Source organism: Pagrus pagrus (genome assembly GCF_965226575.1).
Source record: "Pagrus pagrus genome assembly, chromosome: 3".
Lineage (NCBI taxonomy): Eukaryota > Metazoa > Chordata > Actinopteri > Spariformes > Sparidae > Pagrus > Pagrus pagrus.
This window is the reverse complement of record NC_140187.1, coordinates 16,789,995-16,807,613: the sequence shown is the minus strand read 5'-3', so window position 1 is coordinate 16,807,613 and position 17,619 is coordinate 16,789,995. Positions and strand designations below refer to the sequence as shown.

General features: G+C 39.8%; 3 protein-coding genes across 4 annotated transcripts; 1 reads left to right on the top strand and 2 right to left on the bottom strand.

Annotated features, from left to right (window-relative positions):
- Positions 1 to 12: 12 nt before the first annotated feature.
- Positions 13 to 8,130, bottom strand: slc26a6l1 (solute carrier family 26 member 6, like 1). Its single transcript, XM_084349646.1, has 19 exons — positions 7,836 to 8,130; positions 7,540 to 7,679; positions 7,179 to 7,289; positions 6,923 to 7,098; positions 6,669 to 6,833; positions 6,169 to 6,321; positions 5,790 to 5,872; positions 5,536 to 5,683; positions 4,894 to 5,007; positions 3,486 to 3,563; positions 3,276 to 3,371; positions 3,060 to 3,166; positions 2,862 to 2,931; positions 2,687 to 2,779; positions 1,824 to 1,934; positions 1,170 to 1,598; positions 518 to 572; positions 286 to 431; positions 13 to 110 (listed from the first exon to the last, which is right to left on the bottom strand). The coding sequence occupies exons 1-19, from the start codon at positions 7,973 to 7,975 to the stop codon at positions 84 to 86; spliced, it is 2,442 nt and encodes an 813-aa protein (XP_084205772.1). The 5' UTR covers positions 7,976 to 8,130; the 3' UTR covers positions 13 to 83.
- Positions 8,131 to 8,735: 605 nt separating this feature from the next.
- On the top strand, positions 8,736 to 13,198 carry kbtbd12 (kelch repeat and BTB (POZ) domain containing 12). Its single transcript, XM_084349647.1, has 6 exons — positions 8,736 to 9,034; positions 9,706 to 10,866; positions 10,951 to 11,221; positions 11,380 to 11,530; positions 11,626 to 11,823; positions 11,917 to 13,198. The coding sequence occupies exons 2-6, from the start codon at positions 9,794 to 9,796 to the stop codon at positions 12,084 to 12,086; spliced, it is 1,863 nt and encodes a 620-aa protein (XP_084205773.1). The 5' UTR covers positions 8,736 to 9,034; positions 9,706 to 9,793; the 3' UTR covers positions 12,087 to 13,198.
- Positions 13,199 to 13,647: 449 nt separating this feature from the next.
- On the bottom strand, positions 13,648 to 17,050 carry ccdc36 (coiled-coil domain containing 36). Of its 2 annotated transcripts, none has more exons than XM_084347723.1 (8): positions 16,974 to 17,050; positions 16,589 to 16,654; positions 16,207 to 16,345; positions 15,570 to 15,706; positions 15,401 to 15,449; positions 15,216 to 15,300; positions 14,872 to 14,987; positions 13,648 to 14,781 (listed from the first exon to the last, which is right to left on the bottom strand). In XM_084347723.1, exons 2-8 carry the CDS (start codon positions 16,639 to 16,641, stop codon positions 14,035 to 14,037), a joined length of 1,326 nt encoding a protein of 441 aa, XP_084203849.1. In that variant the 5' UTR covers positions 16,642 to 16,654; positions 16,974 to 17,050; the 3' UTR covers positions 13,648 to 14,034. The 2 variants fall into 2 exon arrangements, with proteins under 2 accessions (XP_084203849.1, XP_084203850.1); XM_084347724.1 differs by lacking the exon at positions 16,974 to 17,050 and adding an exon at positions 16,899 to 16,969.
- Positions 17,051 to 17,619: the final 569 nt, after the last annotated feature.

Sequence of the window (17,619 nt, the reverse complement as noted above, 5' to 3'; positions counted from 1 at the left end):
TCAGCTCGCAGCCTCTGACATTTTACGACGTTGAGATGTTTTTTTTCATCCTCAGTGCTGAATTCCCTCTTTCGTTGAAGTCCTTAAAGTTTCGTGCTGCTGTACTTGTCCTGAAATCAGTCAGTCATTTAGTTAAAATGACATGATTAAGTTTTTTTAGTGAGTATTTCTATGTCTTCACACTTTGGTTGGATTGTTCAATGCTGGTGACTGCTAACAGCATAACTGCAGCTAACAATGTTTACTCTGTCAACTTTCACCTGAACATCAGTTGCGTATACTCACCACTGAAGGTTCGTATCTGGGGAACGATGTGGCTCCGCGATGGTTCAGACAGTAGAGTACAGCATCGTGAACGGAGGCAAAGAGACTCCTCTTTGTTATCGACTCAGAGAAGAAGTCACCGCGCTCTAGTTGTTCCACCACAGAGGCTGAAGAGATAATGGAAACCATGATGAAGTCTGTTAATGTAGTACAGCACCGAGGAGGAGGAGGAGGTGAGAAGGTATTCACTTACCTTGGCAGCCAGCCAGGTAGATATCCACATCAATCTCACTGAAGTCCTGGAAAATCTGTCAATATAGTGAATACAGAATATTTCTACTCAACAAAAGTTAACAGAGCTCCAACCTTTAACAAATCTATTTTCATATATCTTTCCTTTTAGGTGCTACTATCCCTTATCAAGGAAATCACATTCTGTTGATTATTTTAGTTCATTTTTGATTGATTTGAACTTTTTTTTTTACGTATTACACCTTTTACTGTAGGAAAACAGAACTACCTATTATGTTAGTGTTTTAATGTAACTGAAAATCAATAAAGTCTCATTTCAGTGGCATTAACACTAACTAACCATAAATCTGTTGATTATTTTCTCCAGTAATAGATACAATTTCATAAAATGGTAAAAAAAATGTCAATTGCCAAAGATTATGTTTTAACATGTTTTGGTTTGTCCCCAATCAAAAGATATTCAGTTTACTGTCATAGAGGACTAAGAAATAATAAATAAATATTGTAAAAGCGTATTTACTAAACTCTCTCTGTAGAAAATGGGTGATCTCAAAGTAAAAAGGCTCCTCCTTAAAGCTTTCAAAACAAGGAAATGTGTATGAACTAAAAAAACACATTCAGTGGTCTTTCTTATTCCTCTCTTTAGTACCCACATTTTTCACAGTCTTGATAGCCACAGTGTCAATGAAGTTAGCTGTGGAGAGGTCAATGATGATGGAGTGAATGTCCCAGGTCCACTTCCCCAGTGACCCGAGAGAGACCCGCTCCAGGTCGCGACTCAGCGTGTCCTCACTACTGGACCCCAGAGTGGTGGTGTCCCCGTCTTGCAGCTCAGACATCCACCCTAAACTGGTGCCATCTGGATCTCCTCCTTTCAGGTACTCCCACCTACAAGGGTCATCTGGTGTTCGTGGAGTGGTTGGGATGACAAACACTGTCCCGTTCTCCCTCTCAGTCCAGTCCTGCTCCTCAATGTCTGTAACGTCCCCGTCCATGCATGTGTCCGCCCAGTGGCCGGCGTCTTCCTCCACAGAGAGCACAGGCACTCCAGACTGCCGTTTAGATGCCCTCTGTGCCCGTCTCTGCAGTGTGGTGAGAGAAAGATTAAAACTTCTGTTAAGTTCTAGAGTATGTTGACATGTCCTGTGTGACTTCAGCCATCTGATTACTGTAACTCACAAGATTTTGGTGTTATGTTTTTTATCACATAGAAGGCAAGATAACCAATGGGCCAAACACACAAAACATTGTAGTCCTTAAAATAATCCATGTCTCTGAGCTTATGTAATACACTGGCAGCACATTACCTCTCTCTTGGCTTGCCTTTTTGCTCGCCTCTCAGCCCTCCTCTCTCTCCGTCTCTGTTTGGCCTCCTGCCTCCTCTTATAGATGATCATTTTACTGATATCAAGCCCACTCTGAAAACACAATTAGAAGAAAATAAGAAGTCATTTGCATCTCACAAAACTATACCAAATGGAATTCATCAAATTTGTTGAAAATATCTGTCTGTCAGTTTTTAAGATTATGCAATGCTTAGCTCCTCCTCCTCTGACTGGTTTCATCCACTCCAAATCTACTGCTAACAGGGCTATTAGAGGTAGCAGCTAGGGGGAATTGCACAGTCCCACTGAGAAGAGCTGCATTCAGCTAGAGTCCCCATCATATCATTCATGTGTTCAAGTGTTGGCACCCCAAAATATCAACACTGATGCTATTTTTATCCACCTCTATCATCTGATCATGGATTTTACCCTGTTATTTCGCTGTATTATATAAATGTGTTTTTTTAATCACAAAATACTATTATATTAGTATTATTGCACATTTGGAATTTATAATGGCCATTTTTTGATTAGATTAGATTTTTATTGCTATTTGCACAGGTACAAGGTCGTACAGGTACATTGGAATTCTTGTGGGAGTCTCTCAGAGTCAGCTTGTGACGAGAAAGGTGAAGTAAAGCAATGAGAGGAGGGGAAAAAACACAAAAAAGTAGAAAAATATACACTATGAAATATATTTTTTTTAAATAATAATAACAAAATAACAATAATATTATACATAGAATAGAATTGACAATGGACAATAATCAGATGACTCGATACTAAATATATAATAATGAGATGCAGTCCTTGAATAGTTAGTATCATTCGGAAAGACGACAAACCTTTTCTTTCAGAGCTTCAAGATAGAGCTCAGCATTGGCGAAATACACCGTGGCAGAAGAGCGAAATATAGTAACACCTGGAATCTCCCTTGCCTGCCAAATAGCAAAAGATCAACTTATTTTGCAGCGAAGGTAGAAAAGCTTTTATTCATGGCTTTCCATCTTTCTGTTTTACCTGTCTGTGCGTCTCCATATCCACGTACAGTTCTGTACCTGGAACATTTCCCAGGACAGAGTATGTTGGCCTAAATGGAATTGAAAAGAAAACACAAAATTATATGAGCAATATGTTTGTGTTCAGTATTTTGTCTAATTCAGCACACATTCAGTGATTCGAGTATGCAATATCCTACAGTATGATGAGGAGTCTTACATCTGAGTTCTGAAGATAACAGTGAGCAGAGCGAAGATGATCGATGCTGCCAGACCCAGATCCAGATTGAACAGCAGTGTTGACACCCAAGTGACCAACCACACCACCTGGGGGGAGTCAGCATGACATGACTCATTGTTTTGTGTGACAATGAAAAGGAGAAAGAATAATGACACTCTTCCAGACTCAACACCGCAGCAATAATCGACCTCTCACCAGATCAATCTTGCTTCTTTTCCACAGTGTAACAACATCAGAGTACTGCTTGAACATGCCCTTCAGATTTACAAAGACAATCGCTGCAAGGATAGCCTAAAACAAGGACATAAGTTGAAATAAGTTAAATAAAAAAATCTACTACATTACACAAAATATGTCAAGCACTAAATCACTTTATTGTGAAGAAAAATTGTAGAGCAATAGAACCTTTGGCAGCTCCTGGAACAAAGGTCCAAGCTTCAGTATAGTCACCAACACAACCAGAGCTGAGGCCACACCTGCCATCTACAAGAACAACACAAAGTTTGTTTCTAATGTTCTTGAAGTCCTTTGTTGGAGATAGGGTTGCAGCGATAAACCATTTTCAACGCAAACAGCGGTTTGAAAGCTGACGATTATCGTAAGGTGTACATTTGTTTATCTGTGGTGTTGAATTCCACTATATTACAATTAATAATCAAGCTTTGTGTCTGTCAGGACATAATATTTTGTAAGATTATAATAAAGCATTTGTTCAACCACAAAAAAAGAACATTTCATACAATTGCATCCCTATTTGGAGAAAAGCATGAATATATTTGTCAGCAAATATTTCCAACATTTAGTGGTACTCAAAAAACTATTAAGTTTCCAATAATCAATTGATTGGTTTATTGTTATTATTGTTATAATAATAAATGCACAGTTACATTCGTGTACATTATCATTAGCTATAGAAACAGGTAGGTTTACTGGTCTCCCTGAAAATAAAAGACTTTGTTAAGTGATATATGTGAGACTAAATAGTCCATTTCTTGTTGTATTCGTCATTATATGATGATTTTAAGGTTAATCTCTTGAGGAAAATGTCTTTAATTTCTGATGCTTTCTTCTACATAAATAATGCTAAAAAAAAAAAAGCTGAGGTTTCTTTTTAGGAAAGGAACCTTGTGATGTGTGGTACCACTGATTTCCTTTCCGATCCAATGACATCCATGACTGCTTTTGCGGCCAGCCATCATAAACGTTCACTCAGTGTCCCCTGACGCAGTCATAGAGCCGTAGCTTGCAAATGACTATGACAGGTGGAGGGAGAAGTAGTTCCAGTAGCTTTCCACTGTGTCCTTGTTAATGATTCAATATACATTTACTCTGAATTACTGAGTTGAGATACTGATCTTTTAATATGAAAGTTGATCCTTGAACAGAAACATTTGGGATTGCAAGTATCAATATTTCTGTAACGATCTGCCCACCACTAAAGGAACCTTTTGTTCGGATTTTTAATTTGTAGATTTGTATGATTATAAATGTGTTGCTGCATATTAAGTTAGAAACTACAGTACATGTTCTAGGATCACAAGGTTTTGAATTTCCACATGGTTCCACATGAGGTGGCTACATTTGTTAGGTTAGGTTGTTGAGGTCATTCTGTTATGTCAGCTCATTTATAATTCAACATAATTTCCTTCTTACCCCACCTCAATCACCCTTAACTAGGTTGCACTCATTACATATTTACAGTACAGCTACTGCATGTTGCACATATACAGAAATAATTAGAATGACTGCAATGATGACTGTCTTTATTTGTCATGTTGTTTTTGTAATGCCGTCACTTCTGTTGCTCACTCACTTGTGTTTTTCCTCCAGTCGTCTCTTGGATGAGACTTCGAGACATTGAGGGGCAGACAGAGTAGCACTGGAAGAAGCCTCCCACTGTATTACTGAGACCCAGCGCCACCAGCTCCTGCCGCGGGGTGAAGACACAAGATATACAAAGAGAAAGCAGTGATGTGAACAAAGTACATTTACTCTATTATTCACAATTATTATATAGTTGTACTTTATTTTACTACTAGAACAGGTTTACATGCTTTAGCGCTCTAAAAACACATCAGTTTTCTCATACTGTCCAGTGCTGCAGCTCTGTATTCATCTTCTGTCTGAAACTCTGTTTTATCTCCTGTCTCATTAAGCCCCCCGCCCTCCCAAATACCTGGTCTGCCCTTATTGGTCAGCTCACACATGCATGACCCAGCAATGCTAACAACAACAGAGCAGCTGTGCTTAATCAATTCTTAAGTGCCAAACTAGTCGTGAGGCATTAATTATGCTAATGTGTGACATCATAAAATAGTGTGATGTCATAAAGTCACAGACTTAAAGGAGAGACTACTGGGTACTACTCAGGTAAAGGAATACAGGATGTGATAATGACTGTATGATAACAGTATCTACAGGACTAAACAGAGGTTTGATGAGAGTTGTGGTTTACCTGGTTACTGTCCACCTTGTATCCATGTTTCAGTGCAAATGTTTTGCCTAGTGAAATTGATATGGCATATCCAACAATGGCCAACGCAAAAGCATCACCAATAACTTCTCCAAGCAGACTCACATCTGGCACGCTGGGAGAACTGAGACTGGTGCACAGGTGGAGGACAGGAAGGTGAGCTATTAGTACTAAACAAGCCGGGAATGTGACTCAACAAACAATTACAGCTGTATAATCTGAATCCAAACACTTACCCACTCGGAATTTCTCCAACAACTGAAATTGTGTAGTTGCTGTTCAAGTGTGAATAGGATGAGATCAATGTCCCTGCCACAATCTAAAGCCATGACAGAAAACATACAGATCGTAAACACACACAAAGAAGCCACAAACCCTCAATCATTAAAAGACCTGGTCAATCATATGCTAGATGTGAATCTAATTATTAGCCATATATATCTCCTTTTTTTGCTGTGAACTGCACAAAAGCAGAGGCCCCGGCGCTACCGCTGACTCAGCTGCACGGTTCCACTGTGTCTGAGCTTTTTTTTAGTGCTGCAACATCAGCAGCAGCAGCAGCACAGAGGTGATAACATAAAAAGAGCCAGAGAGTGTGTCCTCATGTCAACTAACTGTGATGAGCTCCACTGGGATAGGCACTGGCAGTTTTGGTCTCAGAAAAGAGTTGAGCTCCTTGGCTGCAATTAGGAACACCATGGACACAGCGCTGACCACCAGTGTGGGAAGATGAGTGTGTGGCAGCAAGGAGCAAACATCCTTCAGAGTCTGAAAATGGAGAGAAGTGAAGCAGGAGGTGGACAAATAAAAACATACATGCTTGGCTGCACACACCTAATGGTATTAGTCATAATTAAGTACAAAATAACATTTTCACCTTTTGAACTCTTTTGTCATGCTATACAGTCTGTGATTGTTGTAAATGAATGGTGTGTGTTCTTGTGTAACTATGTTGGGTTTTGTCCTGGTTAAAATAAAGATTAAATAAAAATGGTAAAGAATGCACATCAAACTCTTTAATAAATGTTTGTAATTATCAGCGCTATAACAGAGCATACAGATCAGTACGGTTGTATCAACAAAAACACAATGACGACATACTTGAACATACTCACATACACCAGTGACAAGGGACCACTGAACCGTGTTGGTGAAACTCCAAAGATGTACTTCAGTTGTGCCACCACAGCATGGGCGGCAGCAGCTGTTGTGTAAGCGCGCACCAGAGGTTCAGACAAGTACGTTCCCACAAATCCAAACTTTACCAAACCCAGCACCACCTATGCAAACAATCATTAATGTACATATGAGTCCTGGCTTTAACCTAAAAATAAGACATTATTATTTCTGTGGGATGTTGTGTTCAGACCTGAATAAGTCCTCCGAGGACAGTCGTAGCAGCTGCCACCTGCACTCTGTATGAGTCCCGTGCTGTTATGTCCACCTCTGTAGTTATGTTGGTCCCATTTGTTTTGAGGAAATCCATGTCTGGAGCCAGTCTCTCTGTCACACTACCCACCATGATGCTGAGCACAGTGAACGTACCTGAGCACAATACAAAACAGCAACAAATGATATTACTGATGTTATAACGGCCATGAAGCAGCGTCTCTCTCTTTACTTACCGATGGAAATATGACGTGACGTTCCAAAAAAGATGTAGATGAATGCTGGATAGAGTGATGTGTAGAGCCCAAATACAGGAGGTAAGGAAGCCAACAATGCATATGCCATACCTGTGAAAACAAACGTTTTGTTCATCTTCTCAGTTTACAAATATTTTCATGACACTGTACTATTTTTGCTGTGGTTTTATTAGCAAATATTCTCCAAGGATACTAAATATTTGCAGCATTATATTTTACATTTTTGTCATTTGCCCTCAAGTCATAATATCCACTCAACATATATTGACTGTGGGAATTTCACTGAGTTTTTCTGCAATTTTGTTGATATTCACTGGACCATGACAGACGGTTTTCTTACCCTGTGGCAGGTGCATTATGCCAACACTGATGCCGGAGATGAGGTCAGGCATGCCATAGTCCCAGACTGAGTACTTGGGCAGCCAGTACAACACAGGCAAGCTGCTCAGCACACTATGTTTCAGTCTGGGTACTGTGCATCTGGAAGGGATTTAAAGGACACACAGAGACAAAGGTGAGTCTTTTTATAGGCTGATGTTTTGAGCATACATTCACTGAAGAAAATCAAACCAGAAATCTAAATACACCTACTGTAAGCATCAAAGTTACAAGATCAAACCATAAAATTCCCCTTACCTGAAGGAGTCTTTAAGACGTTCAGTTAGAGAAGGGTGAGTTTCAGAGTACGCTTTTCTCTGCGTTACCTCTTCCAGTCTCTGCTCATCCAGCACTTCCCGCTCCACTCTGTATTTCCCAAATCTACGTGTAGAATCCATTTTTTTTCCAAGGAGATTTATTCCAAAGACTCCTTCTACGTTTCCTACACGCTGTCCACCAAACTGTTCTACTGTCACAAGAACAGCTGTATCTGCATATGTACATCATCGTGCCTAATAATGGTTAACTACAGTCAGGATGTTGTGGGCAGAGCCTCTTCATGACAACGATGGCAGACCGGAAGAAACAAAGGATGTAATAATGGTCGTTAGGAGGAAAAAAGATTAACATTGTTGAATTTCAATAGATGTCTGACAGGTGTGTTTCCATACTTCCACTTTTTCCATTCACTTGCAAAAATAAAGCTAATGAGCCTTGACATGTCACCTGAAGCTCAAATTACATTGGTCAAGTGAGTCTTGACCAATGGCAATGTACAAGCTACTTCTAAGCAAAATACTTGAAAATGTAAGATGCAAAAGTAGATTTCCAACTCAAAAAGTAAAGATGTATAAACAGATTTAGTTTACAAACTTTGTTATTGTTGGTGCAACAGTTTTGAGAATTTGGATTATAAGAATCAAACTTAGTAGGCAAGGTCCCATTTTAGACACATGTGGGCATGCAGTAGACTGGGCCTTTAAAAAAGTGCTGCCATGAAATCTGAAGCTAGGAGCAATGTAATATGTAGGTCACTCCTGAGCTGCATGCACATGACCGGGGCAAACAAACTGGAATGGAGAATTACCCCAAACAAAGTATAACATAATGCCAAAGAGTCGAGTTAGGAATGTCAAAATAATTCACAAATAATCCTCACTGTCATGGCTTGAAAACCCACTCTCTCCTGATCACTCAAACCTCTCTGACCCACTAGCTGTGTGCCAAAACACTGTCTATTTTTGGGTTAGTAGCTCAGAGGGCCGCAGCAGTGAAGGGGGCACATATCTTTGTTTCTTGCAATCGCTCAGACGCTCTCTAACCCCCCTGACAGACAAGTTCTGAAACAAAAACAACACATGTCGCCTGATGAAAAACATGAGTACTGACTGGACTTTTTAGATCAAAGACAACTGCAGACAAGAGGAGCGGATGAGTTTCGTAAAATCTTTTACAAGGTAATTAAATTGCTGTATAATATGAGCAGCTGTAGTGCACGTTTTATAGCCGATAGCAGCATTTTGCTAATATTTGTTATATCTAAGGCGTCTTATTACATCTAAGGAGTGTTAGGAAATCATGTTGTCAAATGTTACTTTGCTAGTTGAAGTTCATCACAAGTTGTGGGTAATGTCTAATCATGCTTTTGCCTGTAACTTAGCATTATGAGTCTACTGGCTCTTGTATAGCTTCTATTTTACTCTTGTGTGGCTGTAACATCTGAATATTATTATACTTATCATTATTATTATTATTATTATCATTGTTAAAAGGATGTGGTTTTGCATTACTTAAATACTGCCAACTTTAATGGTTAAAATCTTTGAAATGTTATGATTTTCAGCTTTAATCAAGTAATGCAACACTTACTGATCGTTAGTCTACATTTTCTTTGTCAGGACATCTAAGATTAAAGTTGCAATATTTGAGAGTTTTTGTTGAAAATATAAAAAAAAATAACTAGAATTAAAGTTTTGTTGTTGAAGAGATATTTACGGAAGTGAGCATGCTAACCAGCTAACTGTAGCTAAATCTCACACAAGCGTGTGCTTATTATTATTATTATTAGATGCTGTTATGATATTGCTCGCTGATTAAACATGTGTCTCTTTTTTTCTTTGTTTTTCAGAGATAACCTCCTGACTAGTTGTTCAGAGTGCATAAAACTTTCTGTGTAACTTTGTAAAAATTATTGCTGCTCAAAAGTCAAAAGCAAAATGGATCTTACAACAAAACATGGGCTGGTGCTGCTCGACCAGCTGAGGAAGATGAGGGAGTCGGAGCATCTAACAGATGTGGTGCTGGTTGCTGAGGGCATCAGCTTTCCCTGTCACCGGGTCGTTTTATCCGCCTTCAGCCCGTACTTCCGTGTTATGTTCACATGCGGCCTGCGTGAGTGCAACAACAGAGAAATAATTCTGCGTGACACCCCTGCAGACAGCCTGGCCCTCCTCTTGAACTACATGTACTGCTCAGATCTTCCACTCACTAACGCCAATGTACAAGGCATTTCTATTGCAGCCTTTCTCCTGCAGATGGATGATGTCTTCAATCGCTGTCAGCTGCACATGACAGAGAACATGGATGCGTCCAACTGTCTTGGTGTGTATTACTTTGCCCGTGACCTCGGTGCAGAAGACCTGGCTGACCATGCTCAGCGCTTCTTGAGGCAGAACTTTGTCCAAGTCTGCCAAAATGAGGAGGTGCTGGAGCTGGAGGCCCATCAGCTGGGAAAGCTCCTGACTTCTGATGATCTTAACATTTCTCGAGAAGAGACCATCCTAGATGTGGTCCTCCGCTGGGTGAAACACTGCACTCTGACAGAAGGAGAGGTCCGAATTCTGCACCTTCCAGAGCTCCTGAGGAAGGTCCGTCTGCCACTGATAAACCATGACTATCTAAAAGAGGCGATGAAGAGGAACACAGCCCTGCTGGCTGATGCTGAATGTCTGGAGATGATCAATGAAGCCTTGGACGCCACAGCCATGCATCCCTTAGCAGCACCACGCAAACTAAAGCTGCGGTACGGCATGGAGACCACAGATCTGCTGCTCTGTGTCGGCAACGACGCTGGTGGGATTAGGTCAAGATACGGCAGCTATGCTGAGCGCAGCTTTTGCTATGCTCCATCCACAAGCCGGACCTACTACATCACTTCACCTCGCTATGGAGAGGCTCTCGGGTACGTGTGCGCTGGGGCTGTAACTGAAAAAAATGACATCATAGTGGCAGGAGAGTCAAGTGCACGCAGAATGGCCCGACAGAAGGACATGACTGTAGAGATTTACAGGTAAGAAAGACATCAGGTGACACAATTGATCATTAATATGCTTGCCCAAAACAGATGGTACTGATTACTATCTTGGGTTGCCAGGTACAAAGTGGAGGCTCAAGGAACCTGGGAGCACCTGACGTCAGCAGAGTACCGTGATTCCTATGCTCTAGGATCATTGGGTGACACTCTGTACCTGCTGGGTGGGCAGATGAAGCTGAAGAACCAGTTCCTCATCACTAACTGTGTGGAGCGATGGGCTCTGCAAGGTGGACCCTGGCGCAGTGCAGCACCCCTGCCTCTGCCTTTGGCCTATCACAGCGTGGTCAAAATGAAAGATCGCCTTTATGTGATGGGCGGTCGAACACCACAGGTGATCTTTACTTTTTTATCAACCAGTGTTTCATTTGGATCTTGTTAAATCGAGAAAATAAGACTTCATGAGCACATTTAATATGAGCTGTATCCGTATGTGACTCTGACAGCACCTGCTCTGCTTTGTCATTACCTCCCTCCCCATCTACCATCCAGTCATACCGGATGGATGATGAGCCTGACCGTCTTAGCAACCGACTCCTGGAGTACGATCCAAACACAAATAAGTGGACAGAGTTATGTCCCATGAAGTACTCCAAGTACCGCTGCAGTGCTGTTGTACTCAATGGTGAAATTTTTGTGATGGGTAAGACAATTTGTTCAGTTAACTTGTTAATAAAGTGGCAAGTTTCAATACATAGGCTAACCCAATATGCAATATGCTCATGACTTTTTTCGCAGGAGGTATTGGATGTGAGGGTATGGATCGTGGGCAATCACGCCACTGCCTCGATGCAGTGGAGATCTACAGCCCAGATGGAGATTACTGGAGGGATGGACCTCGTCTTCCGTGTGCACAACTCTCACTGCGCACCAATTCTCCTAACGCAGGAGTGGTGGGAGGCAAGATTTATGTGTGTGGATACTACAAAGGAGCAGGTAAATAAAGAAAATAACATCCAATGAATGAAACGTGTTTGAGAGATGTTTCCGATGACTTTATAACGCTTTCTGTTTTATCTCTACCCTTAGATCGTCATGATGACATAACAAAGGACATTCTGGAGTTCGACCCCTGGGAGAACCGGTGGACAGTGGTGGCTCGGCGCGCTCTGATGCATGACAACTATGATGTCTGCCTTGTGGCAAATCTCAACCCACGGGGACTCATGTCCCCACCTGCAGACTTAGTTAACCAGTGACACTACTGTCAGATCAGATCAAAGTCTGTCTGCGAGAATTAGTGAAGAAAATCAATTATTAATTATTAATGCACTTATTGCTGGGCCAAATGCATTCATATGACAAGCAGAAAAGGTCTTAGTGCCCTGCTGCATGGAAGAGGATCTGCGGATAATGATTTGCACATTAGACATAGACAGATAATTTGTAAATAAAGTGTTGTTGTTGGTTGTTAAGTTACCATCTGCAGAGACTGATCACCTGAAACCTGCAGCTCTGTGGTGCATTGCATTATCAGCACCGGGAAATGATTTATGGTTATAAGAGGGCTGTTATTTACGATTGATTTTATTTTCTGGTGGTTATTTTCTCACTTATCAGTTAATTGTTTAGTGCAGGGGTGCCCAAACTTTTTTTCCTTGGAGGGCCGCAACTGAAACTTAACAGTGAGCCTAAAGCCCACGTCACTCGCCCGCTGTGCCCAATCATGTGATCAATATCCTACTTATTTGAAGATCATTTCAACCTCATAAAAATGAAACAGCATAAACAGAGATTTATATTATATAGTTTCAGAATTAATTATGTTCTACCTTTTTTTTGTTATAAAACATCTGTCCGGCCAAACTGAACCCTCAGGTCCTTGTTTAGTGAATGAACCGTTCAATAGTAAGAATATCACATTCACAATTTCTCAGAGGCCACAGTGATGTCTTGAGTTTGTTTGTTCGTCAACAGTCCAAAGCCTTAACATATTCAATTTACTGTCATAAAGGAATGTGTTTACATTGAAAAAGTAGCAACCAGGAGATGTTTAGCATTTTATGCTTTAAAAAGGATTCAGATAATTAACTGATCATGAAATTAGTTGCTGATTAATTTTCTGCCAATCAACTAAGCATCGCAGCTCTAGTTTTAATTATAGACGTCTGGCTTTGCTGAAACTTATACCAAAATGCTGGTTAAGAATTTGATCTGTCATTAAAGAATAAATACTAAAGCTTTCTAATGACTAATTTGACATTGGCAGACTAGGTACAGTATAAAAAGTGAATATTTTATATTGTATTGATCATTTGTGTGTGTTATGCTTGCTAAAGCAGAATAAAACTTTTTTTGCTAATAAATATGCACCTTAACGTATCATTAAGTATGTTTATTGTGGTTTGAAAACAGACACTTAATTCTGTTTAAAGTATACTTTAAGCGTAGACTTAATCGCAAGTTTATTAGGTACAGCTGGTTAAAAGAAACGTTGTCTAGCACACAGCCCTGTGGGAAATCCTACCCTCATAGGGATTATAATGTTCAGTTTTTTGTTAAAACTGTTTTAACATTTAGTCTACCCTCAGTGATAGAAATTGGGTGTACAAAGTATAAAAAAATCATCTGTCAGTATAACAGTGGAACGAGGAACATGGTCTCTATTGGTGACATGAAAAGGATGATGCAAGTTACTATTACTTACACCTACTATTACAACATTTGATGTACCTTCACAAGATCAGATTTCAAACATGTGTTACAGAAATGATATGCTAGATAAATTTATTTCTGAATTATTAGTCGAGAGAATTGTGGTTTGTTTACAAACACTTGTAGTTTATTTTCAATGTCAAGTCAGCAGAAAATATACCGAACAAGTTAAAGACAACAGAGAAACGTAACTCTAACAGTATTTTTGTAAGTAGAAAAAGCTAAGAAGAGGAAGAACTTTAAATATGTGTAACACTTTGCGGGTCACTCCGTCCTTTCCTTACTTGTCATAAGTGCCTTTTTACAACCTACACAGCTGTTCCACCATAAATATAAGACAGAAACATTTATCAATGTGGTCATTCTTCAGAAAACTGAATTACTCGACAGCTAATAGAACATAGGTCACACCTTATAATAAATATAACAAATACTTTTGACTTTACTCCAAAAGTAACAAAATAAATGCTTTGTTGCTCTGAGCCCTTTCCTCTAAAACCCTAAAAAAGAGTCGCCATCCATGTCAAACAACTGCCAGAGGCCTTCAGGTTTCACTGGGGTCCCTGTCCGGGACTCCGCTGAGAGCTTTTCTAAGATGGGTTCGATTCCTGCGTGGCACACAGAGCTGTTGCTGTCCTGAGACCAGCAGCTAAGAGGGGTGATGAAACAACCAGCAGCTACGGATTTCCTCTCCCTGTTCACCGGTAGTACACGGTCTGGGTTGACCGCACTGTCCTGGCTGGTTACTGTGTTCAGATCATGACGCTCACAGAGAGGCGCTGACACATTCTGTTGTTTGTCACAGTTCAGGAGAGGCTGACTGTTTTCATCCGTGACTCTATGCTTACTCCTCTGTGAGAGCACCAGCGGCCTCTTTTTGCGCTTCCTATGGCCTCTCAGAGTGAGTTTCCCCTTTCCTACGAGGCAGGTACCTTGAGGGGGGACTTTAACCTGATTGTGCTCAAGATTTTGTGTCATACTTGTAGGCTGTGTCCCCTCAAGCTTGTTGTCCTGTAGGATGTTGGAAAATGACTGTTCCAGTCCTGGTGATGTCTGAATGGCACTGTCCATCACTCTCTCGGGGCAGGATTTGACCGAGTGCTCTGAAACTAGAGTGCAGAGCAGCTTAAGAGCATCTTCAAGCATTTGTTTTTCTCTCTCCTGCTCCTCTCCCAGAGACTCCAGACTACTCTTTAAGCTTTGCAGGTTTGAACCAAATTTTGATGAGACATCTCCACTCTAAAAGATAAAAATTATAGTCATTACTGATCAGAAACATTTATTGGCCACAAAAATCTTCTGAGCATAAGCTACATACATACTATTCACCTTTTGAACCATCTCCTCCAATTCAGTCATCTTCTCTTTCTGGGAATTCACTTTAATCAGCAAAGTATCAAACTGCTGGGAAACATCCTTCTGTAGACTGTTGAGATTATTTTGCACTGGGATGGAGGAATATAAAAGATAGAAATGACCATAGTGAAAAACGAATCTTTCATTTAAATGTGTGACCATCATTGGGAAAGAGCACCATCTACTGGTAATATGAATTGTTTGCTCACTTCTTTATTTTTATTTTACTAAATAAACTAGCCCCACAATATGCAGAGAGCAAATCTAAGTTCGATAATGTAAACAAAAAATACAAATGAATGAATTAGGAAACTCACATGTTGATGCAAAATTGTCAAATTTTTCAAGGACTATTTGGCAAACAGCAGTATTTCTCTCTGTGCCAGCGACCAGTTGTTGGATCTGACAAACAATGCACACTTTTTTTACTTTACATTTTACATCAAGAAAAGAGGAGCTGTTTAATGAAAAGGTAACAGAATGGATGCCTATTATCACTTACACTGTTGAGAGTCTCTCGAAAATGCTGACATTCTTTGGCTAAAATATCACTGTGAAAGCAAAAGGACGGATACAGCTTCAGTGAATGATTAGGCTACTTCATCTATAATCCCACAACAAGTATAAATTCAAGTTCATGTTTCAAGTGATAAAGAGAAATAGAGACGTACCTGTCAGCTTTTTCTTTTGCCTTTTTCTTGTCCTCCTCAAATTTATCCAGTAATCCGAAACCTTTGCTTTTGTCCTTTAAGTCTCCAAACAGGAGAGGTTTAGTGTGATAACTGCTTAAAACCTTTGGGTCACTCCCCTAAATAATCCAAGAATATTTATGTTAAGGGATATACACACAAGACATAGTTATTTTTCACATAATCTAAGTGATGATCAATTAAACTGTAAGCACTTGTGGTCCTATTCATGCATAGAAACAAGTGGCCTTCTGAATTACTGCACTTGATCATCATGGCCCTTTAAGTAGACTAAAAAGAATAGAATAATGTATATGCATTTAGTATATAGAGACAAGGGGACACTCCTTTTTGGATATATCATTTTAAGACATAAATGTACGTATAAAGTTACTGAAGGAACAAAAGCAGAAGGATGGCAGCCCCACATATAGCATCACTTGTTATTTCAGACTTTTCTAACAGTGCAACAAACCTGCTATACCCATGTCAGCTGTCCCATTATTACTCTGCTTATAAAATACTATACTTAGTTTAAACTATATGTAAGTAATAATGCTATTAAACTAATGGGGTTTGTCCGTGCCCCTGGATGCTACAATATATTACTGCCTCTCACCTCTTGTGAACTTTGTTGGGAGGTCCTGGATGACACACTCATGTCTTGTGACAAGCCTTGAGAATTATCAGGCCAAAACTGAGACCCAAAGAAAACCTGAGAGTCTGTAAAACCGGGGTAACCGTTGGTAGCCACATTCCTGTCGATTGTTTTGCCCCCACAAGTTTGATGAGTGAAGAAAAAACAAACACAATTTGTTTGATCCACAAAACAGAGGCAGTGTTTGCAGAAATCACGTCAACACACAGAGAAACACACATACAATTGGTGTAATAAGTGATATGACACTGTTTCCCAGATTGAAAACCATTGACAACAGCCTCATGTAATATTATTTAGCTGGAGAGAAGTAATGGTGTGAGAGCAAACTTAAGGTAGTCACCTGCTTCCAGTTGGGATGCTCAGCATTTCTTTAATGTTCCTCATGTGATTCATTGTGTTTAGTTACCTGTTTATATAAACGTAAGATAACAAGTTAAGAGCAATTTTAGCAACTATTTCTTATCATGAGGATCAATTTAACTTCAGACAAATGTGTTGAGGTCACGGCAATTAGCTTTAGTTGGCTAACTTTAACGCTAATTTAGAAAGTGCCTCAATAGCTAGCTAGCTATTACGTAATTAGCTAACATGAAGTCAATTTAAACCTAACTGACCATTAACTTTATGAGCTGAAATAAATCATATTATACCTTTTCCTTCGGCAAGTCTTGTAAATACACGTAAATGTAAAGTTAATGCTAAAATATATTTTAAAATGGACTCACAGTTAGCAGGTTAGCATACTCTGTGGAGACGAGATGAACAGCGAACACACGGGTGAGCTCGCGAGTGTTTATCTCCCGCCATGTGATCCTCCAGGGAGACGCTAGGCCGCGTTCAGGTGCCGTCGGAAAAATCCCACATGCAAAGGGCCCGCAATATAATGATAATATATATTTATTCATTTAAAAAACATACACAAGTTTAGCTTCAATGTGTGGGGAAAATGCACTGTACTCCATTCAGGTGCAATGACACTACCATGGTATTGTGCATACTGGCTAACTAGTAAATGTGATGGAGGCATCAATTAGGCCTACACCTGTGCTTTTCCTGCTGTGACAAGTTCAAATGTCTCCTGTAAGAATAGCTACCTATACAGTATAGGCTATACAGTATTGTATTATTAACATGAAAGAAAAACAACCAAGAATCTGAATAGAAGTAGTAGCCAGCAGTTCTTCCAATGAGAAGATTTCAGGTGCGACACAATTAAGCTTTCATTTCAAGGTTTAATTTGATTTAATATGATAAATTCATAGTGCAGTGGTATTCATTTCAGGAAAAAAAAAATATATTCAATATTTAATTTAATTTCAGATTAAATTTCAAAAAATATTTTACTTTTTTAAAAGGGTTTCCAATTTCACA